Raw genomic sequence first — 27,077 nt, 5'->3', positions numbered from 1 at the left:
AGCGGCGGCTATGGTTCATCGTTGATCAATGTGGCGGTAGCTAGGTTTTGCTAGTGCCCCCAGCAGATCTCCTCAGTGCGGAGGGCAAATAGGAATAGTGGGGGAAGAGCTCGGAGTCAGGGTCAAGGTCAGGGGTGTGGGAGAGCACGACACTGGCGCGGCGATGGCGGCGGTGCTAGGGTTCACTAGTGCCCCCAGCGGAGCTCCTCAGCACAGAGGGCGAAGAGGAATAGTGGGGCAACAACTTGGAGTCGGGGGCAGGGTCAGGGGCGGGGAGAGCACGACACCAGTGATGGCGCGAAAAAAATTAGTAGCCCTTTGGGGTCAGAACGAATGCGCTGAAGGACTTAGCCATCTGTGGAGGGGGCTGTGGCTTATATAGGTGGGCGCTTAACCGAGGCGGGCAAATTATAGCGCCGGCCTCAGTTAATATTAACCAAGGCAGGCCCTAATACCGCCTACCTCCGTTAATATTAACCATGGTGGGAGCTGTAAATTGCCCGCCTCGGTTAATTTTTTTAAGTTAGTTGACATTTATATTAACTAAAATCGTAATTTCACTCGTTTTAATTTATCTAAAATTGATATTTATTACCTAATCCAAAGTAAGTATTAGTATTAGTAGTAGGAGTATAGTATTTGTAGTTGATTTGTAGGAGCAGTAGTAGAGTAGTAGTAGTAGTACACTAGCACTTGTAGGAATAAAGTAGTAGACTAATAGTAGAAGAGTAGCAAATGGTAGGAAGTAGTAGTAGACTAGTAGTAGAGTAGGAGTAGTAGAGGTAGCTAGAGTTGTATAGTAGAGGTAGTAGAGTAGGACTAGGAGAGGTAGTAGAGTAGTAATAATAGGACTTAACACAACGATGCATACATAAATGTGTGGCATGTATGGTTCCATTATAATAATAAGTTACAAAAACTTGTCTTCAAATGAGTCAGACCCCTACATTATTACATAAATGTGTGGCATACATATATCATTTTGCTGCTAGTGCTCCCATGGTCCTCTTTTCACCGTCAGGGCGGGCCTAGGGCCTGATCTTGGACTTGTTGCAATGGTCCTCGATGGCCTTGATCTTCCTTGGATGATCGGTAAAAAGCCTGAGCTCTTTCGTAGTTGTTGTATTCTTCAAGACTCTGGACCCCATCAGCTCCCACGATCCTCTGCTTTCCTAACACAACCACGTGCCTCCTATTGTCCGCTGGCATCACATAGTAGGCTACTTGCACGACCTCGGTTTCTAGTACCCACTGATCATCTTTGTAGCCAACACTTTGGAGCTCCATGGTGGTGAGCCCATAGTCATCCATAACAACCCCCTTTGGTTTGACCCACTAGCATCGGAAGATGGGTATCTGTAGTTCATCACCATAGTCAAGTTCCCATATCACTTCAACCAGCCCATAGTATTGCCTCCTCTTCCTCGTGGACTCATCGATGCCCTCATATAGAACACCGCTATTCTATGTCGCGCTCTTCTTGTCCTTCTCTTTTGTGTGGAACCTATATCCATTGATGTCATACCCTTGCCACATGGTGATTTGGGTGGACAGGCTGGATGCAAGCCTTTTAACGGTCTCCGCTTCATCGGCTTCTCCATGGGGTATGTCCTACTCATGGAGCCACACTATAAAACTGCTCCCCCTAAATTTTGCACAATTTTTAGGGTTTTGCAGCTCAAAACCCTAAAAATTAGAAGAGGAGCCATGAGGAAGAAGGGGGCGGGCGGCTGGGTTTATAGCCACAGAAATAACAAAGGTGGGCAATGTAAGCAAAACTGCCTCCGTTAATCACCTATTAACGGAGGCGGTTGTTTTACAACGGCCGCCTCGGTTAATAGAACAATGGAGGCGGTTCCAGTAAGGCAACTGCCTCAGTTAATAGCAATTAACCAAGGTGGTTGGGCAATGTTGACTACCTCCATTAATGTGCAATTAACTGAGGTGGTCCCTTTAAGGCGACCACCTCTGTTAAACCTTAACCGAGGAGGTCGCTCGGGGGTGCTGGCCTACCATGGAATAATGGTGGCGTGCAAAAAGTGTGCCTACCTCCATTCAAAATATTCCGACGCCACGCAAAAGAAATCATGTACCACTGTTAGTGGTATAGATTCTGAGGAGGAGTGTCTTCATGGGGCAAATCCTCAAAATAGTGGTGCTGCTAATGCACAACGTGATGTTAGCCTATGAGAAGATGTCTTGTTTGGTCATCCTAAGGACTTATACATTCTGGAGACCCATTCATAGGAACCTTATACACCACTCGCTCCCGTGGGTGGGAAACGGATGTGGACTAACCTAGGTGATGCCACACTGCTAGGTTGTAGTTAACAGTGTAGGGAGGTGAGGGCGTTTGGACCTAACCCTCCTCAGACATGTAGTGACCTTGGTGTCTTGGCATTGCATTTCACAGTCTCAGCATGCCGGTGGACTCCGGGGTGCCTCAGGGCTGAGTGGTAGGGTGGTATTGTTCTAGTTTGGAACGTAGCTCGGAATCAACCTGGGTGGGGCACTGCCAATGATGGTGATTTGGTGGATCTATTGTAAACCACTGTAGAGTTTCTGGTTGATCGATCAATACATAGTCATTCTTTTATGGCTATGGACCTTTCCTATGTTACTGCTTCACTTGACTAGAGAGAGGAGCCCTTTCTTCTTCTTCCCCCTGGGATGTTGTTGGTTTCCGGTGTGACCTGATGAGGCAAGGTACGAGTGGGAGTCGTCCTTGTCGCCTAGAGAGTGAGAGTGTGGTGATATGTGTGGATGGGATGGATAGATGTGTGTGGATGACATGGGTTGAAACTTGTGAAACAATTATAAAATATTGATGAAATTTGCATAGGAAGACTATAGCCATAAATAGGTTCTTTTGCTCTACCCTTGCATTCCACTTCCACAAAGCAACGCAAAGCATAATGTGGGAGCCGGTGTCCAGTACAAATTATACTAATAATTATTTGGCAGGGGATGAGCCTGGATACGACTTTTTGGCTGATGGATGGGAGGATTAGAGGCACTTGTCCTACGCTCAAGATTGCCTGTGGAGAGGAGCTTCATTCCACTACGATGATGCGTTCACTCTGATGTTGTTCTGGATGCTATGTGATGTAGTGTGATTCTGCCCTATGGCGATGTAATAAATTATTAAACCCTTCTACTTGTACTTCTCAGATAGGTATTCAATGTATGACTTGTGGTATCGACTGTTATTTGATAATGTGATGGCATGAATTCCTGTGACTATCACATTATACCTTGTATCTGTGGATTTCCCTTCATGGAAATTGTGGACCATGATAGTTGGTATCAGGAGCCATGCTTGACCCTAGGACGAGACCTCTAGGTTTGGCCGTTAGAATGAGGAAGTGAAACCTTGTCCCTTCGATTATATACTGACCTTGCATTCCTTTATGCATGGCTTATCTTCTAGCTGACTTGCTTACCCCTTCTTCTGGTCTGTTGGATGCAGATGGCACCCTCCACCTGGCTTATGATCGATAGATAAAGCTATGGAGGTTTTGCGTAGTTGCTTCGTGAGGTGCTCTAGGAGCTTGGTGTTCACACTGAGTTGATCGAGTACGTCTGCAGCTATGAGATGGGACCCAATGGACCCGAGGGCCACATGGTCATCACCATCAGGATTCCTGCAAGTGAGACCTTTCTAGAACTGCACGCTATCACCTCTCTTGCTGTGGATACTTCCATTGATGCATGTGTGCAGTTAGTTTCACGGTTAGCTCTCCGACTCGTGCTACATGACGCATACAAGCATCTCAAGAATGGACCATACCGTTTGCTTCCCCAAGCTCTACATCTTGTTAGGAGTACACGAGGGTAGTTGGTTCCCATTGATCAGGCCGCCTTCAATGAAGCAGACCATTGTCTCTAGGTTTTGGGTCAGTACATCCTTCACCAGGATTGGTACATTATGGAGGTTGAAGCAGAGAACCACCGCTACCGAGACATGTTGCTCAGAGCGGATGAAATTTCTTGGTCCAAGAGTAGGAGAAGGCCTAGCTAAGAGAAAAGATCTACTCAGATCACTGTGATATGTAGTATAGCTTAGCCATCTACAAAGAGCAGGAAGAGAAGCTGAAGAGAGAAATTGTAGATCTCAAGGACAAGATCGGAGACTTTGGACTCCATAATGATTACCTCAACTGCAAGGTGTTTGAGCTTGAGGATGCCCTAGAGCACAGGAAGATTACCCTGAAGCACAAGCGTGACAAGGAGAGGAGGTATGGATTCCATAAGCAGATGCTTGAGAACTATCGCAACCTCATAGAGAAGGACATGGTGGAGATGAGGAACAACACTACTCACAACTAGATTCACCTAATCGAGTACATGAGGTACACTGAGTATCTGAAGGATAAGGTGAATAGAATTGAAGAGGCTTGGGAAGCTTCCGATGCAAGGCGTGTGAAGAAGTACCAGGAGCTACAAGAGACCCTTCCACGATAGTCGCATAAAAGGCCACGCAAGGAGAAGTTCTGCATTGAGCCTACCTGTCTCAACCTACCCACATGTTCAATCGAGGCACTCCCCGAGGCAAAGAAGACTCAGGAGTTGCAAGAAGCCCTAGAGTTCATCAAGAGGATGCACCATACTGATGCTAAGCTTCATGAGATGGACCGTACCCCTTCCCCACCACCTCGTCAGGGTTAGATTCCTAGAGAGTTTCAATAATGTAGGAGTAATGGAGATGATGTTGCCCTGCGTGTCAAAGGAGGCATGACTCACTGGTTCAAGATAGAGTAGAATGTCCCTCTTTTGGACCTACCTACGAGTAGAGCGTTCTGCGTGAATCTACAAGCGTAGCTGCTGGAGATATCATTGTGTAATAAACCTGTGTAATGAATGCTTGAGTCTTAATGCATCTTTTGGTTGTTCATGCTTCTTTGATTGAGTGTACAACTAGATGAAATGTTTTAAAATAAACTAATAAATCCTAACCCCAATAACTTGTGTAGCAAGATGTTGTGCCACCGCTCTAACCACCTGCTTCATCGTTCCCCTTCCCCTGCACTGGCTGCCTGAGGCTGAGGAGGTCATCGTGGAGGACGCGTTGGTCACGTCCCTCTCCAATTTAAGGAGGATGGACCACGTGCTGCTACTCCTAAGGCACCACTTCTAGAAGGTGTCCCAGTTCCACCACCAGCTCCAAAACCACCAGCACTAGAGCCACCTATTCAGGAGAACGTTCTGCCGCCTCCCCCGCTTTTGGCTGATGTGATGGATCATCAAACACGTCTCATGGAGACCCTGGCTAAAGGACTACTGCATCGTTGGGATGGACCAACCAATGATTTCTAGAGGAAGCTCGAGGGTTTCCTGAAGTTGAGGCCTCCTACCTTCGATAGCACTGAAGATCCCATTGCTGCAGAAGACTGGCTAAGAGAGATAGAGAAGAAGCCTGACCTCACCACTTGTTCTGAGGAGGAGTGTGTAGGCATTGCCACCCATCAGCTCATAGGCGCCGCACGTGCTTGGTAGGACAGCTTTAGTGAGACACACCCTAACCCACTCCACATCACTTGGGAGGAGTTTGCTGAGGCTTTTCGTGAGTACCACATACCCGAGGGAGTGATGGATGCGAAGGTAGAGGAGTTCCACAGCATTGCATAAGGATCTCAGGAGTACACCAATCATTTCATTAGGATGATGCCTTATGCACCTGACAAGACTAGGACTAAGAAGAAGATGTATTTCTTCAAGAAGGGCTTGAACACCCGCATCAAGTTGGGTATATCTGGCCATACTTGCCACACTTTGAGGGAGATGGTCAACAAGGCCATGGAGGTGGAGTGAGACCTCTACAAGGAGAAGAAGCGCAAGACTAAGAGTTCGTCCTACACCCCGGCACCTCAAAAGCCACGTGCGAACGTACCCTCAATTCCTCGTCCCCGCACCACTCAAGGAGTTGCACCAGCACCAAGTCATGGAGGTGGTACCTACACCGCCAATTACCACCACCCCGCTCTAAGTGCCAGCACCTAGAAGGCAGCTGCACCCACTCTTATAGGCAGCACACCTTTCACTTGCTTTGGATGTGGCGAGCCTAGCCACAAGGTCACTGACTACCCTAAGAAGAAGGCTGCTCCACCTGCACAGGCTTTCGCAAGACAGACCCCTATTTAGGGAACTCCATACAAGAGTGCAGCATGGAGCCACCCATGGTTGACTCAACCACATGACTGCAAAGGAAGCATAAGATGCCCCCGACGTAGTGTACGGTATGTTCATTGTTCATGGAGTTAAAGCTTCAGTTTTGTTTGATTCTAGTGCTACATGTTCATACATATCCACCAAGTTTGCATGAGAGCATGATATACCAGTGACTCCTCATAAGAAGCCTATAGACACTAGCTCACCTTTGGGCAACATTCGATGCACAAAGAAGTGTCAAGGAGTGAGTATCCTGATTGAGGGATTTCCTTTTCTAGCCAATCTTACCTTGCTTCCATCCGATGGCTTGGATGTTATTTTGGGAATGGCTTGGTTGACTCAACATAAAGGAGTGATCTCTTGCTCACCAAGATATGTGGAGATAACCCACCCGAGCGGCCAAGTGATACGCTGTGAGCCCAACCTTGAGAGGACAGTTTCCATGCTATGTGCCCTAGAAGCCACCACTATAGAGGAGGTCCACATAGTCTATGAGTATCTTGACATGTTCCCGGAGGAGTTACCAGGAATGCCACCAGATCAGGACATAGAGTTCGTGATTGATCTCTTGCCTGGTACATGACCTATTGCAAAGAGGCCCTACTACATGTCAGTCAATGAACTTGAGGAGCTCAAGAAATAGCTCAGGGAGTTGTCCAAGAAAGGGTACATTAGGCCAAGTGCTTCAGCCTGGGGTTCTCCCGTTTTGTTCGTGAAGAAGAAGGATGGTTCCATGAGGATGTGCGTAGATTATCGGAACCTGAATGCTGTGACGGTCAATAATAAGTGTCCTTTGCCATGGATAGATGGCTTGTTGGATCAGCTAAAGGATGCCAAGTTCTTTTCCAAGATTGACCTTCGATCTGGTTACCATTAGATGAAGATTCGACCTGAGGATATCTCTAAGATAGCCTTTGTCACCAGAAATGGGCAATATGAGTTACGGTGGTATCTTTTGGACTTACTAATGCCCCCGTTTACTTCATGAACATGATGAATAAAGTATTCATGGAGGAATTAGGTAAGTTTGTGGTAGTGTTCATAGACGATATCTTAGTCTATTCAGCCACGGAAGAAGAACACGAACAACACTTGATTGGCCATAGCTCAATTGGCTATGAATGACATGGTGTTTCTCATTGTGAGCAAAACCAGCAGGCATCATCCATTGGTGAGGTATTTGAAGCATTAAAGGGTAAGGAATCCACACTCCATCTTTCCCCCCTTATTGGATATGATGTACATGGCACCGGAGGCTCCCATGGTATGGGTGAATGTGTAGAAACATGTTGCTGAATTGAAGCCCCAACTTGTGGTTCTACAATCTATTTTGGAGGCTCAACTTGTCAAACAAAGTATATGTGGACATCCTGGGAGACCACCTAGACACGTGGCCTCATATCTCTAATATGGGTACCCTGATCTTCAGCAAGAATAAGAGACCATATACAAATTGATATTGTTTTGCATACGAGCCAAATAAAATATCTGTAACCATACATTTCTAAATTTGGCTGTATAACTCAAAGACGTATATGGATATCTAATCGACTCTTGGCTGTAAAAATTCTTAAGCAATGTGTCAACTAAGAGCATCTCCAAGAGTTTCCAAAACCCACTCTCAATCTTGATTTTTTTGGCAAGATTAAAAAAACTGCTCTCCAACAACTCCCTATCTTAACTCTCAATCTTTCCGCACTTGGGAAAATCAACCGAGTCGTGCGGAAATATACGCGCCCGTATCCATCGGCCAATCTGGAGGTGGAAGGGTGTGGTGAAGAATAAGGAGTAGGACAGGGTTTCCAATGCAAACGTACAAGAGATAAAAAAGCGGTTAGGGTGATTTAGAAATTGTCCAGGATTCCAGATACAAAATTGTCTTCTATATTTTAGGAGCGAGATTTTGGAAACTGTCGGAGAAGATCAACAAATATACTCCCAACTTTTTTTGGCCACTTGGAAAACTCATTGATTTACCAATTGATTTTTTGGGAACTATTGGAGATGCTTTAATTTAGCTTAATTACTAGCAACCTATATACTTTATTTGACCGATCATGGCATATTCACTAGCCAAACTATCCCATCAATAGTTACATCATCCCAAGAGTGTATGCTCTACGCCTCATGTCGTCTCTCCGTGAGGCGGCTTGGGGCGACACGCCGCCGCCACAGCAGTGCCTCTCCATCGGCCTGCTCCCTGGTGAGCGCTGGCGGCGGCCATGGTAGAGCTAAAAAAGGCAGCCATCTACAGCCCCTTTCCTCCCTCCCCCCTCTCCCTCCTCAGCCTCTCCCTGCTCCTCCCATTGTTGGGTGGCCGGCGATGGATCCGCGCCCGTCGGGACCGGATTTGGTGCCCTCCGCGCCGGATCTTCGACCTCTGGATGCTCCGTCATCTGCATGCTCATCCAATTGTCTCGAGCGATTCTGGCCTCTAGGGCGGCCAGGGGCCTGCCATGCCCACGCCTTGTGCTAGCGATGGCGGGCGCACCGCACCCATGCCCGGTGAGTAGCGGCTAGGCCTGCTTGGCAGTGGGGCTCGTGGCACCCACGCCCGTGGCTTACGGTCTGCCGGGCGGCGGTGGCTAGGTCAGGGTCCTTTGTGCGCCCTCTAGCGCTGCGACGGCACGGATGGCTGTTGGGCAGACACCACTCGTGCCTCTCTAGAAGCTCGAGGTGCGACTGTGCTCTAGATCTACAACGCACTCAACGCCGTCTGAGTTCGTCGTGGGGGAGCTTGTTCCTTACCGCTGCTTCTGGTGTGACACTATTCAATGGTTAGGTTCTGGGCATAAGCTTAGCCTGGCTCTTGGTCGGGCCGACGATGGTGATGCTCCAAGCGACGATGGTGATGCTCCAAGTGTCATATCCCTCCTTGGAGGCTTCGTTGTAGAACCATGCTGTGTTAGCGTTGATGGTGCAGGTCTCTGGACAAAAGCCCTACCTTAGAAGCCTCTAAGGCCGGCGACGGTGGCGTCCTCGGTATCAATGTGTCATCCTTTTGCATCATTCCCTCCTCCTGAAGGCGTCGTCAAAGAAGCACCTACTCCTGCCGCCCCGTGTGTGGTTGTCGCTGGCGTCAAGTCCTTGTTGTACCGTCGGTCCATGGGGGTTTCCTTGTTGTTCCTGTGTGTCTCATGTCCTTCTTCTTGTAGTGGTTGGCCTACGGGAGTGCTTGTTTGGGTCATTCTACTGGCGGATGCTTGGCCACCATCATTGGCATTTGTAGCAGATACTTTGCCGCCACCGTTGTGCATCTCCTTCCTGGCAAATGCTTGGTCGTCATTGCTTCTCTGGCGGATGCTTTGCCACTATTGTCGTGTCGTCTCTTTCTGGCATATGCTTTGTTGTCGAGACTGCGTTGGTTTCTTCTATAGCGGATGCTTTGCCGCCAAGGTCACGGTGGTCTCCGTTTTGGGGGATGCTTTGCTGCCGATGTTGTTGGTATTCCTTGGGTTAATACTTTGCCACCGTGGTTAGGTCTTCAGTGTAGGCAACCAATGCATTGAGGGTTTTTTTTTCTCTCGCAGGTTTTGTCTATCGGGGTTCTGGGGCAGGGGTCCCTCCCCTCACTTTTTCATGCTGCTCTAGTCTGTTTCAGGTCGTTTACTATTGTCTTAGTGGTTTGTAACCTGCTGTCTCATAGTTGTGTCGTGTAATTATTTTCCTCTTAATGAAATACGTGCTACGGCATGTTCTAAAAAAACATCTAGTACAGAGCCAACTTCACAAGATTTGGTTGTAGCGGCATCTCAACAATTAGAACCGGTGGCCAAGGAGTTTTTTTACCCGGGCACATGGGTGGCAGTCTAGTTTTCAGATTGAGTGTTATTAGTGTATCTTTTTTTAAAGATCTTTTGTAAGGATGTGTGTATCCTTGTTATATAGAGACCGGAAGTGTTTCAAGGTCTTTGTTTCATCTCGATGTAACGATCTTGAAATTAATAAAACTTTCCTTATGGAAAAAAACATATTTTAAATCATTAAACAAAGAGTTTCCTCTATGCTCTATTCTATCTGTCTACCATCACCACTTCATATATGTTGCTACAGCCAGGTATTTTTCTTCGAGAAAACAAGCTACAAAACACGTACGTACGCTGAGTATGCAACACATAAAAAGGGTATAATATATGTTTGTGTTCATGTTACACGACTCAGAGAACCATGCATATCTAATAATATAGATAAATGTGCTCGGTGTATATTGATAAGCAAACTCACGTTTAGTTATCAAATGTAAGCCCATTTCCAACACCAATTTTTATAGTACTTTTACCCTTCACCAAATGCTTGATGGCTCGGAAGTCCTTCGGTTTCCGCTTGAGGCATCCTTATTTTCTCATGATTTCTACATCCTTCGCCTGAGGCAATGTACCTAATTACATGTTGAGCATCTCAGCCCCTGCTTTCCAGCATGCTATATTCCTGTGAAAGCGTCCAACTGAAGCTTATCATTTTCACCCTCCATCAAATCCTTGTTGGCTTGAGTTACCTCCACCTTCATCTTAAGACTTAAGGTCCTCCAATTCCGTCAAGATTTCTTCCTTCTCAGCATCAAATGCCTTTGCAGCTGCATCTTTCTCCTCCGCCAATGCACCTAATTCCATCATGGACCTCTCAACCTCCAACCGAAGCTTATCATTTTCAGCCTTCACCTTACCATAATCATCCTCCAACTCCAGGTTCTTTGCCAGAGCTGCCTTGAGCCTCGACTCCAAAGATTCTACCCTCGCATCCAGCTCCGCCTTCTGGGCCCCCATAACCTTCAGCTCCTCCACCTTGTCCCTGATTTGATTCTTCGCTTCTTGTTGGTACGCATCGGCTGCTTTCATGAGCGCCAGAACCGCCTTCCTCGCGTCCTCCAGCTCCTCCGCCTTCTCCTTAATTTGCTTCCTTGCCGCTGCTTGGTAAGTATCGGCGGTGTCCATTAGCATCAGGCCTGCCTTCCTCGTGTTCGCCAATTCCTCTACCTTTGCCCTAATTTGCTTCTTGGCTTCCTCTTGGTACCTATCGGCAGCTTTCATGAACAGCAGGCCTGCCTTCCGGGTGTCCTCCCTTTGCTTGGCCAGTTCACCGGACAGTCCGGTGTTTTGGCGCTCCAGCTCTCGCACCTTGTGCCCCAGTGTGAAGACCTGGGTCGAGGACATCTGAGCATCCCTCGTCTTCTCCGCCAGTTGCCTCTCCAGTTGACGCTTCTCGTTGGACAGTCTGGACTTCTCTTGCTCTAGCCGCTGTGCCCTCCAATATTGGTCACGATATTCTGCAGTGTATGTTTTAGAAAAGGGAGTAATAATTACTAAATTAGTGAAGAGAGATATGCATGGTATCACGCTGCACTGCACACAGGGAGATGGGATTGATTTGTTGAAAGAAATAAAAGTTTGATGCCTTGGCGCACCTGACCAATAACTATAATAATACGGCATGTTGCAGAGACTTGCACTTGCTTTCTGCCGCTGTTCTCACGCGCGCACTCGTCCAAGGTGGAAGAAGATGCAGGCGGCGCTGCTGCCCCAGCTAAACGATGCAGAGCCCGTCGTCTTGCATGCATGACCCTGAGGTTGGAAGCTGCCTCGATCGGTTGAATATCTATGTATATAAGGGATCGGAAGAATGAAAAGAGAGAAGGAAAGGATGGAGTGTGGATGAGGAAGGCGAAGGCGAAGGAGAGAAGGCATATATGGAGTGCTGCTGGTGAATTAAGAAGAGGCAGCTGGATGCATGGAGTGTTGGTGAGGGAACAAGTAGAGGAGGGAAGGTATGTGCTGCCAAAGAGTGAGGGAGTGGGGCTCAGCTATCATGTGTCTGGTCCAAGGCATCTCGCACGAGCTTTTTATTAATTGATTGTCAGTTTGTCACTCACGATTTTACCCTTAGCTTGTGCACTAGTGCTGAATACTCCATTTTACACTTGTACTCCTTGCTGGATGCAGTCTGATATCATCTGCTATTAGGTAACACCGTAACAGTGAGATAGATTTTCTTTTTTTTTTCCTTTTTCTTTTTCTTTTTCTTTTAATCAAGCTAAGGTCATTCTCCATTTTCAGCTGTAGGCTTTGTTGCGGTACTCCTAAATAACTATGAGTCATTTATTTAATTAGAATCGGATGGTTATGATCATCTATTACTTTTTAGGAGGTAATAGATGAAATATATATTTATTTAATTTTTAATTTTATAAAATATGATAAGTAAGGAAAGTTTTAGATATAAATATCTTTTTTCTACATCTAATTGATGCATGCATGATCTATTGGATGTGATAAATCCTTTTATTTTGCAACAGTGAATATGACATAATTTGATTACCATAAACTGCTGATCTTTTTTTATGCATGTGACTTTCCTTCCTAAATCGCCCGTGATATTCCCAAATGCATACATGGAAAGGAAGGGTCTGCACCAACAATGAAAGGCGAGCACGTCTACTGTTCTCCCGTGAGGACGGGATTTATGAATATTTGTTTTTCTCTTCCTATACTAATTAATCAATCAATTAACTTAAAAATCTAAAAAAATAAATCACTCATATTTTATTGAGATACCTCCTAGTAAGTAAACGGCAGCATTGCCCATTCATTATAGGACTATAAGCGTGCATTAATGGATTAATCTTTGAGACAAGATATGACTACTGGCAGGATCAAACACCTAACATGTCCTCATCGACAAGCCGCGCCGGCCTCGGCACAAGGCATCGGTTGGTCTGGCTGTCGTTGTTTCCAAACGGAATGAGTTTAAGACATAGGGCACCTATGTCGCTCTGGCCTTTAATGTCAGCCGCATCCTAAACCAAAAGTGCAAGCTAGGTGTCCTTGGCGGTGCCGGCCCAGGCGGACGACAGCACAAGGAGATGACACGAGCGCTCTGGAGCCGACGGGCCACACCTAGGGGGTGCGCTCGACCAAAGCAACACTTAATGAATGCAACTTCTCAAGGGACAGGTAGTAGCACGCAAGCACTTGTCACCGCAGCAGGTAAAAAGTGCCCGCACAATGAAGGGACATAGGCGTCGAGAGTCAGCCGCACATCGCCGGGGATCCTCCAAGCGGTCACAAATCCAACACAACTCATACACTAGCGTAGCCAGGAAGATTAAGCCATCAAAACATCCCTCCACGCTAGGCATGGCAAGTCTGCTTATGAAGATGGCAACCAAAGGTCCATAGAGTGCAGGAGCAACCGAAACTTGTCCAACAATGGGCCAGAAACATGCGGTCATCATGCAAGGCGTCCGGCCAGCATTAGCTAGCCATATCCACTCATGGCCGCGGGCTGCCCACAGCTGCAGCCAACCAGTAGCAGCTAGCCGAAGTAGTGGCGGAGCCAGGATTTCAACCTCGGGTATTCCCACTTCCACATAAAAAAAAATTCAATCGATACTTTAGAGTAGTACTTGCCCATAATTAAAGTCACAAAAAGTAGTCAAATAACCAATTATTTAGCTATAAAATATGCTAAAACAAACTAGTAATAAGTAATAAAAAGAACTTACAAAATACTATAATGTTCCTTTCCCTTGCGGTTCTTCGTGACTTGAAATTGCAAATTTGTTATTCGTAAAATACTCACCTTACAATTGCAAATTTGTTATTTGTAAAATGTAAATACTCTTATCCTCAGTTGGACTGGACGTACAGCTCCTCAGCTGCAGAGGTTGCACCGCAGTATAGTACAGAGGCACGGAATCAGAGGGGATGAGTAACGGTGAAGCGGTGGAGGGCTAGAGAGGCCTAATCGCCTCATGGGCCAGCTTGCGAGGTGGAAGAGATTGGGAGCCAGGCAAAGAGTTTGTTTTTTGGGCCGCGGTGGGCTAAAATAGCGAAAATATCACAAAATACTTCATTATATATTTATATGTATAAGTATACATATATCTATATACCAAAAAAGTTGGGTATTCCTGAGAGTACCCCTAGATCCGCCCATGAGCCGAAGCTGGCCGCCAGGGAGGCTGTAGGGTGGCTAAGAGCCGGTGGAGCTGTTGTGCAGTGGAGAATGACAGAATCTTGATGTCCGCAATCAAGGAATTCTTGCTTTGAGCCTCAAAGACAGTTCTTGATTTTCTTTTTGAGATGTTATGAAGTAGGGGAGCTGTATCCTTAGGTGCTTTGCGTAGTTTTCTTGTTAGTTTTTGGACCTGCACTAGTAGTGCTTATTTTGTAGTCATGCAGTTAGTAAACTGTTTTCCCAGTGTTCATCTTTCGGAATGTATTAATTCCGAGAATCTAAAAACTTTTATGATTGTCACATTAATGGCAATGCAGTGATCTGTTACTTTTCACCAATTCTAGTTTTCAGCTATGCTGCCTTTGCTTTCTCATTTCTATATATAGACATGGGAATTAATTTCATCTAATGCTGCCTTGTTTTCGCAAGACAAATACTCAAAATTTATGTGCATGTGGCATACACAAAATAAATTATAGCAAAGGGGCCCGGAGGCGGGCGGACAATTGAACCGCCTCGGTTAATGCCTGGGATTAACCGAGGCGGTCATTTTTATTAACCGAGGCAGTCACAACCAACCGCCTCGCAAAATCGATTTACGGCGGAGGCGGGCCTTATAAAAGGCCTGCTTAGGAAAATCATGCCATTTTCGGAGGCGGACCTCTTAAAATGGCCCGCCTCGGTTAATATGGCCGAGCCCACTAACTGTTGGCGAAGCCCATCTGAGCCTGGTTTCTAACTAGGAGTATATATACCAAGAAAACCCTAGGACACTCTTCCAGTCCCATCCCTCTCCCAGCCGTGCCCCTTTCCCTCACGGTGCTCTTCGCTCTCCTCTCCCTCACGCAGTCATGTGTCCCTCCCTCCACTCCCGGCGCAGTCGCACCCTCACCTCTCACTCTCTTCTCTTCCTCACTTCTCTTGGAGGCGGTGGTCGAGGGCTGGCCTTCCTTAGCGGTACGACATCACCGGCACAGCGTCGCTGGTGCGAAGGCGCGGCGCGGCAGCGGCCCGGCCACACGGGCGTGGAGGCGCAGTCTTACGGGCACGGACGAGCGGCCTCACGGGCGCGGGGGCAGCCTGACCCTCCCCTCCACTCCCCCCCGGTGGCATGGCTCTCCTCTACCGGTAGGCAGCATGGTGGGCGGCTGGATCTCAGTAGGTGGGCCGCTCGCCTTCCCCCTCCACCTTTAGATGTGCGGCGAGCGGCTCGATCCGGCAGCGGTGGCGGAGGCCAGATCCCGGCGGTGGGAGGCTGGATCCGGCGGCAGGCTAGCGGATCCCGTGGATGGTCTCGGCGGGCGTATCCACTGGTTTTCTTTTTTTGTTTTTCTATTTGATTTACTAAGGCGGGCAATAATCCGCCTCGGTAAATAACTGATTAATGGCGACCGTTGGGCCGAGGCGTTTGTGATGCCCGCCATGCCTTAGGCTCGGTGAGCCCTAAGCACTCTTCGAGCTATCCAGGACTCCGAGCCCTTCGGCGGCCCCATTACATGAAGCCACCGCATCCATGACCTTCAGTTTCCAAAACCACCGTGCACCACCAATACTTGCGGGCAACCTACAACGTAACCAGCCATGTGATGTGAAGCCAACACACCTTTTTCCCACCGAGAGCTCAGTGGAGGCGAATCTAGCCGACTGTTCTTCGACTTTTCACCATGCGCCGTCAATCTGCTAGTAGCCCGGTGTCCAACATGGCTACACGGTTGGTTTTCTCCACCACGACCTAGCACCAGATCTCGCTATGTAGTGCTCTGGCCGCCCACTTGCCTGTCAGGGTTTGTGAAAGCGCATGTTGCAAGTGTTTGATATGGATGTTGCAAAAGTAGATCGGGATGCTGCATATGTTGCAATGGCTATATACGTATGTTGCAAGCGTCTGTTCCAAATGTTTCATCTATTTTTTCAGATGTATGTTGTAATGTATTTACCAGGATGTTGCATATGTTTCGTACATATGTTGCAAGTGTTTTATCTGGATGTTGCATATATTTTTGTAATGGCTTTTCAAGTGTCTTTTGGTTTTTTGCAAGTGTTTTAGAAGCATATTTGAAGTGTTTCATCTGTCTTTAGACGTATGTTGCAAATGTTCCATCTAGATGTTTCAAAAGTAGATCGGGTGTTGCACAAGTTGTTATGACGCCTGTGGCTAGCAGACAGCGGTAGGCTCCTTCCTCGTGCGGCACGCCTCTCTCTCCTCTCCTCTCCCTCCCCTCCCTTACCTCTCTTCCCTTCCCTTCCCTCCATCTCGACGCGACAGTGGTAGCCCGACGAGCACGTGGAGGTGGTGGCATCGGGTAGGCCGACGGCGGGCGCGATGCTCGCGTGGAGGCCCCATAGCAAGCTGGCGACCAGACATGAGCGTTCGTCTAGGCGTCCGGGCACTTGTCCTACCATTTTAACTTCCCTCCTTTTCTTTTTTCTTTGCTTGCAGCTATAGATTGTCTATCCAATTGAGGAGCAATAACTAAGCAGGAAGAATCTTCATAACTCGATTCGTTTATGCTTACAAGCTACCTTGCACAAATGATTTTTCCTTTGTTTTGTGAGGGGTATTTTGGTAACAAATGTTATATCCCAAAACCAAACCCAACAAATACCAAACAAGGAAATTTGATCAAATTACCATATCCCTACAAAACCCTGAAAGGTCTAATGGCTAGAGGGGGGGGGGTGAATATCCTATTAAAAATTCTACAACAACACTAAAGTCAAGTGGTTAGACAATTATGAGGCGAAGCAAGTGTTGCGCTAGCCTACTAAAAATGCAAGCCACTTAACCACAACTCTAGTTGCTATAGTCTCTATGTCACACTCAAGGCTAGGTCACTACCACTAAGTTAGTAAACTCTCAAAGACTAACTAAAGAACTTCACTGACCAAACTAGATAAGACACAAGCTAGCTCTCAAAACTAGTTACACTAAAGAGCTTAGCTACACTAGGAAAGTAAATACAAGAGAGGTAGTGAAGTTTATACCGCTGTGGCAAGAGATGATCAATCAATAAAAAAAATCTAGAGACAATGATGGCATAATGATTTTTCTCCGAGGTTCACTTGCTTGCTAGCAAGTTAGTCTCCGTTGTGGCGATTCACTTACTTGGAGGTTCACGTGCTAATAGGCATCACACGCCTAACCTGCAATCGGGTGCTGCACAACCAACACAAGATGAGGATCCATAAGCCACACGCAATCCACTAGAGTACCTTTTGGCTCTCCGCTGAGAAAAGGTCAAGAACCCCTCACAATCACCATGATCGGAGCTGGAGACAAGCGTCACCCTTCACTCGATGATCCTCGCTGCACCAAGATATCTAGGTGGCAGCAACCACCAAGAGTAACAAGAGAAATCCGCAGCGAAACACAATCACCAAGTGCCTCTAGATGCAATCACTCAAAGCAATGCACTTGGATGCTCTCAAATCTCACTAGATGATGATCCAATCAAGCAAGGTGAGTTAGAGAGTGTTGGCTATGCTCACTAGTGTGTATTCTCAATACAAACGGCAAGAGAGTGAGTCCAAGCCGGCCAAGGGCTTAAATAGAAGCCCCCACGAAATAGAGCCGTAAGGCTCAACACAGAGACTTTTGCGCGTTGACCGGACGCGTCGGTCAGATCGACCGGATGCATCGGTCTCAGCGTCCGGTCCTTGGATTCGTGCCATGTGTCCCCGAGGTTTAACTGCGTTCGTTGATTTTCAACGGTTAGATACGCCCGCGCCTGCGCTTAAGTGATGATCGGACACAGCTGAGTAGGACCGGACGCACCTTCACTGCACGCCATTGATCGGACATGGCTGCTGAGTTCGATCGCTGCCAGAGCAGCATCCGGTCACCTCGAGACAACCCCTTTTCTTTTCCAACTTCTCCACCCTTGCTCAAATGTGCTAACCACAGTGTATCACCTGTGCACATGTGTTAGCAACTTTTCACAAACATTTTTAAGGGTGTTAGCATTTACTAGGATCTAAATGCATATGCAATGAATTAGAACATCTAGTGGCACTTTGATAACCGCATTTCACGACGAGTTTCACCCCTCTTAATAGCACGGCTATCTATCCTAAATGTGATCACACTCACTAAGTGTCTTGATCACAAAAACAAAATGGCTCTATGGATATCACCTTTGCCTTGAGCCCATTTTATTTTTCTCTTTCTTCTTTTCCATGTCTGGAGCTTGATTATCATCACTTCATTTCATGTGGCCATCTCCATCCATGAGTATCACTTAACTCCATCACTTGGGTTGGGCCAACCTATCTCAAATCCACACTTAGAGCGTAGGGTTAGTCCAAATAGGTTTCATCAATTATCCAAAACCAAACTAAGGCTTTCAAATCCGCCTATATTTATAACCCATCACATATCCCAATCCCGAACCCAGAGCCTATCCAAACACAACCAAAAGATTCAACCTTATGAAACATGCAAATCCTAACTATTTCTCACTAGAAACATTTCGATTGTTGCCATTACTAATGAGTGCATTTCTTTGTTGAGTAATACTAATACTTAAGGTCGCACTTTTACCAGTTATGGAGCTCATGAAATTCTCATGCCTAGGCCCAACATTTAGACATCAAAACCACCTGCTGCACCAAGTCAAACACCAACAGAAATAATAAGAAACATATAGTATACAATGCATTATCTGTATTATATTTGAATTCACACTTAATTGAACATAAAATTTGATGAAAACATTTAAGATGAAAGTGAAAGAAATATCTAACTAATGATGATGTGATTCATGCTAGCCTCTTAAATATTCATCAAAAATAGCATGTGAACCCAAAGATACACCTACAAGTTGGTTATATTTTTTATAAATGGACATGCAATATATTTGCAAATAAAATATAATTAATAAATGGGGATTTACCCATCAAAATTTGACATCAAGGTAACAAATTTATGGGATGCCGACTGGTGAGTCGTGCACCATGTGTGCTCTCCATGCAATATGCAAGAGCCCATTGGTGGAAACATGGAGAGGTTGTTGATGCATTGTCGGCGTAGGCAGTGCTGTTTAGCCCGAGCAAGCCACTCTCATGCCTGCCATGTGATTTGTCCATGCCACCGCTTGCTTGGATTCGGACGTGGAGTTGTCAATGATGGAGAGACAAACCACCGAGATGAGTTGGGAAAGGGCCTTTGTCATCAGTTTGTTGGGCCAACCAAATCTACAGATGACTAGGGCCTGCTCGACTAGGCCATCAAAATCTAAGTGAGCTTACTTGAACCTCTTTTGCACTTTGATAAAAAAATTCAGGGGCACTTTGTCAAAGGGGCCCTAGGCTCATATGCACCCCTGACTTCAATCAAAGTGCAAAAAAAAAAAAAAATGTGAGCACCACAAACTACATCCCCATGAATGTAACATGAAGACATCACATATCACAAACAAAATTGAAAATTTTATTTCAATGCATAATACCAACTATTCACCATTGCATTAGTAATGCAAGACATTACAACCAAGTTATTTGGAGCCGCACGGTGATAAGAATGACAAAATGCTACCTTTATTCTTCTCTTGTGCCTCAGCATCCGTGAGATGTAGCAGCTCATTGTCTTTGCTAAGGGCATCGATCTCACTCTTCTTTTCCTCCAATGCTGCCTTTAGTTTCTCATTCTCGCCATCCTTTTCAGCAATGTAATTCTCGAGCTCCTTAATTTTTAACTTCAGCTTGTTACCTTCAACCTTCTCAGACACTAGTGCTTTCTGGACTGAATTCTTCTCATTATTCAGGCGTGAATGCTTCGCATCAAGCTCGTTACAGGATGCTTGCAGCTGTGACACAGAAACGCGGATCAGACCCAGCTGAAAACCTCCAACCGAAGCTTGTAATTTTCAGCCTCCAACAAATCCTTGTTGACCAGGAATTCCTCCACCTTCCTCTTAAGATCCTCTACTTCCTTCAGGATTTCTGCCTTCTCAGCATCAAACTCCTTCGCAAGAACCTCCTTGGCCTCCTCTACTGAACCCAATTCCATCTTGAGGCTCTTAACCTCTGCTTCAAATAGACTATGCTCCTGCTCTGCAGTCAAAATCTTCGATCGAAGCTCCTGATTTTGACTCTCCACCGAATCCTTGTTGGCCTGGATTTCCTCTATTTTCCTCTTAAGGTTGTCCATTTCCTTCATGACTTCTACCTTCTCAGCTTCAGATGCCTTTGCCGCTGCCTCCTTTGCCTCCACCAATGCACCCACTACTTGCTTAAGGCGCTTAACCTCTGCTTCAGACTGCCTACATTTCTCCTCCGCTGCGAAAACCTCGGACCGAACCTTATCATTTTCTCCCTCCAAAAAATCCTTATTTGTTTGGATTTCCTTCAGCTTCCTCTTAAGATCCTCTAATTCCTCGGTGATTTATGCATTTTTTGCATCAAATGCCTTCGCGGCCACCTCCTTTGCCTCCGCCAACCCACTCAGTTCCATCTTGAGCCTCTCAATCTCTGCTGCAGACATGTTTTGCTTTTCCTCTGCGATCAGAGCCTCCGACCGATGCTTGTCATTTTCACTCTCTGCCAAATCCTTGATGGCCTGAATTTCCTCCAGCCTCCTCTTGCGATCCTCTGATTCCAGGATGATTATCTCATAATTAAACTCATAGGCAGCTGCCTCTTTTGCCTCCGCCAGCGCGCCTAATTCCTTCTTCAGCATCTCAACCTCTGCTTTAGACTTGCTACATTTTTCCTCTGCAACCAAAACCTCCGACTGAAGCTTATCATTTTCAGACTTGCTACATTTTTCCTCTGCGACTAAAACCTCCGACTGAAGCTTATCATTTTCAGACTTGCTACATTTTTCCTCTGCGACCAAAACCTCCGACCGAAGCTTATCATTTTCAGCCGTGAAGCTTCTCTCCACCTCTTCCTTGTGGCTTGAGATCGCCTTTGTCTCCTCCAATTGCTTCTCCAGCTTGCCCTTCTCGCCGACCAGCTGGGTAATTTTGTGCTCCAGTTCCCACACCCTGTCCCCAAGTGTGGAGACCTGGTGCGATAGGGTCCTCACCCTGTCATCTGTGAAGAGATCTGCAACATGCGTACTGTACGTTTTAGAGGAGAGAGCTGGTACACACACACACTAAGTACTGTGCAGATAGAAAAGGAAAGATGATGACTTGGCACACACCGGCAAACCAAGGCGCGGTCGGCGACGACATGTCTGTCGGCTGTCGCTGTTGCCACGCACTCGTCGGAGGAATAGAAGATGCCTAGCTGTCTCGCTGTGCACCAGCCGGAGCAGAGGAATATATACCTGCTGAAGCTGCCTCAGCTTGGTAGGGCAACAACTGAATATATACAGACGGAGGAGAGGATGAAGTGTCCATGCTCCATGAGCCAGAGGGAAGAAGCGTGTGGAGACAAGGGAGGGGATGGAGTGTGGGTGCAGAGGAGAGATGGGGTGTCGGTGGGGAAGAGGGATGGGTATATTCTGACTATCTAGTAACGAACAAGCTCTCATGGGAAATTTAAAATTTAAAGCCGCAGGGATCGGCCATCAGTAACTGAAGTCGCAAGGCATCATTTTAGTTCCACCAAAATCTAAACTTTGGTACTATGCAAAAAGAAGATTCTTCGTCATATCAAACTTACGGTACATGCATGGAGTACTAAATGTTGACGAAATCAAAAACTAATTGTACAGTTTAGTTGTACTTTGCGAGACGAACGTTTTGGACCTAATTAGTCAACGACTAGACAATTATTACCAAATACAAATGAAATACCATAGTACGCTACGAGCCGCCACAGTAACTTGCCGGCGCCCTAAACGAGGGCTCACTTTTTGCAACTGTGCTCGATCGCGTATTCTTGTTGCTCCCATTGCAAGAATTCAGAGGACAGAACGGTTAGATTCCTTGGCTCCTTGCAACTCCCAAGGTAATGTACTACTAGTACATCTTTTCTCTTTTTTTATAATCTATAAGAAAAAAACAAGCAACAATTTTTGACAACGCACTATTATATTTATATAGTGCGTCATGGATGGATCTTGTAGTAGTCAATCGGGGCTCCGGAGCTGGAGTTTGTAAAATTTCCGTGTCCAAACGGGGAAGGTTCGGTCCTTCCATAATTCCAGAGGCACTGACCACTGAGGCGAAGACGGGTCAGCATATAGTTCCCAAACAAATAATTGGTAGATCGATGAGTTTTTGAGTGGCTAAAAAAGTTAGAAGCATATTTGTTGGGTTCTCTAACAGTTTTCAAAATATTGATCTAAAATATAGAAGACAATTTTAAATCATCGATCTTGAACTATTTTTAAATTATCCTAACAACTTTTATACTTTCTTTCTCTCGCATATTTGCATGAGCATCTTATTCTTTTCTACGTCCTTTCACCTTTCTATTGGTCGATGGGTCTCGTATCGGTAATGCTGGTAACAGAACAGTCTAATTTATAAGAGCACAAATACAATGACAGCCCATAAGCGGTTGCATTATCATACTTGAGCCCATATAAACCCAGTAGTCCGTCGAGTACCACGAAGGGTCTCGATTCATCGCCAACATACAACCAAGATCATTCATGATTTAACATACATGCCACATGTCACATAGAGTTCACAAATACATTGTCATACAACAGAGTACGATTAAAGTTATTACAACCCAAGTTCCAAATAAAGTAATAATAGCGGAAGCAAAGTAGTTTTAAAACCAACATCTCACACCATTGTTTAATACAAGCCAGTTCGTGATCACCACCCACAAAAGCATCACAGATAAGATATATAAGTAGAAGTGCCTTGCCCAGGGCCTACTCCTCGTCCACAGCGGGACAGAAGCAATTCTTACAATAACCATGAAAGACTGTGTTATCTGCAACAAGTGAAAAATAAACACTAACTTAATGTAGTGACATAGCCATTGTGTGGATAGAGACTATAGAAACTAGAATTGTGGTAGGTGGCTTGTATTTTTAGTAGGCTGACGCAACACTCGCTTCGCCTTATATTTGTCTAACCGGTTTGTTAAGTGTTGTTGTAGAAATTTTTAATAGGCTATCCACCCCCCCTTTACCCATTAGGACCTTTCAACCTCATACCATGGTTCCTCCTACACATGCCTCTGTGTCCAAAAGTATTGGGGCGACTTTGTGTACCCCACAAAATGCAACACTCTCCAGAGCAAGGTAGGTGTGCCAAAGATACCTAAGAACGCCCCGTTCCCTTCCGGTGGGTAATAGGCTGCCATCTGTAGCAAATATGGTGCAACTCTGATGAGAACAATGTTATAATAAAAAAGAGTTACTTAACATAATACGAAACTTATAACGGGAGGAACAATACAAGTATGTAATGAATGATTTATCATGATGCATGCACGTTTCATACGTCCTCACAAACTTAAGAAAAATTGAAACTTCTAGCGACATATACGGTGGCATATATATGTTCTCTCATAATATAACGTAACTAATCGGGCTACACGTTTCACTGTTAGTGTACCTGCACAAGAATTTCATTTTAGCCCAACTCCACAATTATATATGTAGAAATGAAAATCTAGGCTCTAGATTGTAAGCTAAATACTTCCATATATATATATATATACTCATATATACTTCTGTATTAAAGTTACCCAAAAGTAAATACGTCTCATACACACATATAAATATGTATATATAGCCGTATCAAAGCTAACCCATGATTAAATATCTTAGTGTATATATATATATATATATATATATATATATATATATATAGGGAGAGGCTATTCAATAGCCGGCTATAAAATAAGTTATTCTGTAGCCACCTCTATTTACTATAATTTTATATACTAATTTACCATAATGTCAATACATATTTACGATAGTTGGGTTACTATAACACATGGGGATATTTACCATAACATTATATTAAACAACTTAGTAAGGAGTTACTATAATCTCATAAATTAACATAGTAATTATCATAACTCAAAGTGGCTACAGAATAAGTTATTCTGTAGCCAGCTACAGGATAGTAGTTCTATATATATATATATATATATATATATATATATATATATATAAGACATATATACACTTTAGTATCAAAGCTACCTCTCCCATTAGACCGCACGCTCACAACTTGCGGTCATGCCACTTATCATCTTACCTTGGGCATAGAGGCATTTGATCCATATATTACCACTCAAGTGAACAACATCTATACAATAGCACGCCGTATGGACGACGAAAATAAAAACCCCATGTTAGTACTTATTTAGTCACCTGAAATCATTAACTGAGCATAAGGAAAATGATCACTGCCACACCTTATATTCAAATTTCAGATTTGAACACCTATATATATAGCATAAGTTGCTAAAACTGGTTTTTGTAAAACAAAGAGTTTTGTTTTAAATACACATATGGCAATAATGTTGAATCTTGCTATGATGCCAGCTATAACAGAACCATCCAATTTATAAGAGCACAAGTACAATGGCAGCCCGTAAGCGGTCGCATTATCATAATTGAGCCCATATAAACCCAGTAGTCCGTCCAGTACCACGAAGGGTCTCGATTCATTGCCAACATACAACCAAGATCGTACATGATTAATATACATGCCACATGTTACATAGAGTTCACAAATACATTGCCATACATCAGAGTATGATTAAAGTTATTACAACCCAAGTTCCAAATAAAGTAATAATAGCTGAAGCAAAGTAGTTTTAAAACCAACATCTCACACCATTGTTTAATACAAGCTAGTTCGTGATCACCACCCACAAAAGCATCACATATAAGATATATAAGTAGAAGCGCCTTGCTTAGGGCCTACTCCTCGTCCACAGAGGGACAGAAGCAATTCTTACAATAGCCAGAAAAGACTGTGTTATCTGCAACAAGTGAGAAATAAACCCTGAGTACAAGAAGGTACTCAGCTAGAGTTACCCTTCATAAACCAAAAATAAAGTGACTCCAAGGATCATGCAAGGCTTTATAAGTGGAGCTAGCTTGACAACATTTTATAGAAAAAGCCACTAATTCAGCTATACATTTTTTTTAAATTCGGTCATCAAGTTAGTCATAGCTATTCATCTCTAGACTAGTAACTAACCTCTACCAAACATGTGGTATATCATTTAGTAGCATAACAATAGTAACCATAGCCGGTGTAATATTTTCATATTCATCAGAACCATCATATTCCATAATCTAATTACTACGATGAAGGGGCTCCATCAAGTTTGTCACTATCCGGGAGATACGGCGATTCGAAATGATTACAACCAGTTGGGCAGTATTTCTAACACAAACCCAGGTAGACCAGATCAACGGTCACCTTAGGTCACCTTTGGTACAACTCAAGTCCAATTCATGGGTTCAATCAGCGCCGCACAATTAGGGACACTACCGGATGCTAGGTCGATCAGGACTCTAACCTGCCCTTGGCCTCACACTAGCTCCCCGCACATCCTAACTACCTCCATTGTGTGTACTCTAATAAAACAGGGCCTGGCCTGAGTTGAGCTACTCGGCTTCACGGTCGAAACGAGTTATCCGGCCAGCTAAGTGATATGCATGCATTCAAAATGACAAGAGGGCCTCCAACGATGCGGTCCTTAATCGACACAGACGGAATCACATGAGTCAACCTACACATAGACTCTGCCCAGTCTTTAGTTATATTACCCCATGGTTCTGTTCCACGATAGCAAATATAGCCAACCGTGCTCCGGTATCCACCTATATCTCGCAGGTGACAGAAAATCTCCCGACTTCTACCGGTCTAAGCATTGCTAAGCATATATTCGATCCTAGACCTATATAGGGTTAAAGGTATATATATCTAAATATGGTAGTTCTATGCATCAAGTGTTTCCAAATCAATTCTTACAACCTAATGCATCAAACATAAAGGACTCAAGTGATATTTTATAAAACATAGGAGGCTTAAAATGCTTCGGGGCTTGCATTTCAGGAAAGAAGTGGGTCGGTGGTCAGGGCACTCTGGAAGTTCCTCAGTAGCTTGCTCCTCACCTTTAGGAGTTGATGGCTATGGTGTCTCCTGATTCTCCTCCGCCTCTTCTTTGAATTCTAGTAGGGTTACTCCTTCGGGCGATCCTATATGTATGAGCATGAAATAAGATATCATGGATGCATAGATAATGACATGGATGATATGATATGATAAAATGCATACTCATAAGTGTCCTTAACAGTAATGTATTAAAGTGATAACAAGATGAATTTTATTTTACTAAATAGGTGCATATCTCCTCTCTAGTAATTAAACAAACACCTATTTAAACATTTTCTGGGCTGCAAGACAACATCCACTTGTTTTGACCGTAACTAGAGTTATACACATCCAAACACTATGGTTGTGGACTTTCTAGAAATCTTATAAAATTGTCTACAACTTCCTTATAATCATGTTAAGATGACTCAGTAGCTATCTAGGTCAAATAATTCAATCTTTCAGATCTGTCCAGAGGACAAGCAAATCTGATAGCAGATTTTAAAAGCTATAATTTTCAAACCATTAGGCCTATGACCACGAAATTTTGGACAAGCTAGATGAGTAAGTTATCTACAACTTTTTTATTGACAAGTTTCGTAGAAAAGATCATTATCATCATGAATTTGTCACCACAACAGAAACTACTCATGCAACCATCTAGTTGAATTATAAAGCAATAATTAACTAGCTGCCTATAACCAATTAATTCCAAGCACAACTACTAGCGACGGTGGTGAGCTCCAGCCACGTGCATGGCGGCACGGCGGCGCACAGCGCACGCGGTGGTACTTACCGTTCTGATGTGACGGTGGTGGGTGACGGGTCTCCGTCATAGGAGAAGGTGCTAGGGTTCATGGTGGCTCAGAAACAAACATAGGAGATGAGGACGGGATCTAGTGAGGGCCGGCCGCGACAAGCTTGAGCTCGTGGCCATGGCGGGCACGCACGGTGCGATCGTGCGTTCCCACGTGGCGG

The 27,077-nt window shown here is 45.0% G+C and overlaps 1 protein-coding gene and 1 pseudogene across 1 annotated transcript; both read right to left on the bottom strand.

Annotated features, from left to right (window-relative positions):
- Positions 1 to 10,379: 10,379 nt before the first annotated feature.
- On the bottom strand, positions 10,380 to 11,707 carry LOC136506130 (uncharacterized). Its single transcript, XM_066501248.1, has 2 exons — positions 11,570 to 11,707; positions 10,380 to 11,431 (listed from the first exon to the last, which is right to left on the bottom strand). The coding sequence occupies exons 1-2, from the start codon at positions 11,595 to 11,597 to the stop codon at positions 10,677 to 10,679; spliced, it is 783 nt and encodes a 260-aa protein (XP_066357345.1). The 5' UTR covers positions 11,598 to 11,707; the 3' UTR covers positions 10,380 to 10,676.
- Positions 11,708 to 19,613: 7,906 nt separating this feature from the next.
- LOC136503478 (uncharacterized) lies at positions 19,614 to 21,398 on the bottom strand (annotated as a pseudogene).
- Between the last annotated feature and the right edge of the window lie 5,679 nt (positions 21,399 to 27,077).

This window comes from Miscanthus floridulus, chromosome 14, assembly GCF_019320115.1.
Source record: "Miscanthus floridulus cultivar M001 chromosome 14, ASM1932011v1, whole genome shotgun sequence".
NCBI classification, from domain to species: Eukaryota; Viridiplantae; Streptophyta; class Magnoliopsida; order Poales; family Poaceae; genus Miscanthus; species Miscanthus floridulus.
This window is presented reverse-complemented; position numbering and strand designations above follow the sequence as displayed.

Bases quoted from the DNA above. Each gene is read 5' to 3' on its own strand.
- LOC136506130 (XM_066501248.1), bottom strand. From the start codon at position 11,597: ATGCCGTATTATTATAGTTATTGGTCAG. The intron at 11,432-11,569 runs GTGCGCCAAGGC...CATACACTGCAG, and splicing joins TTATTATAGTTATTGGTCAG to AATATCGTGACCAATATTGG.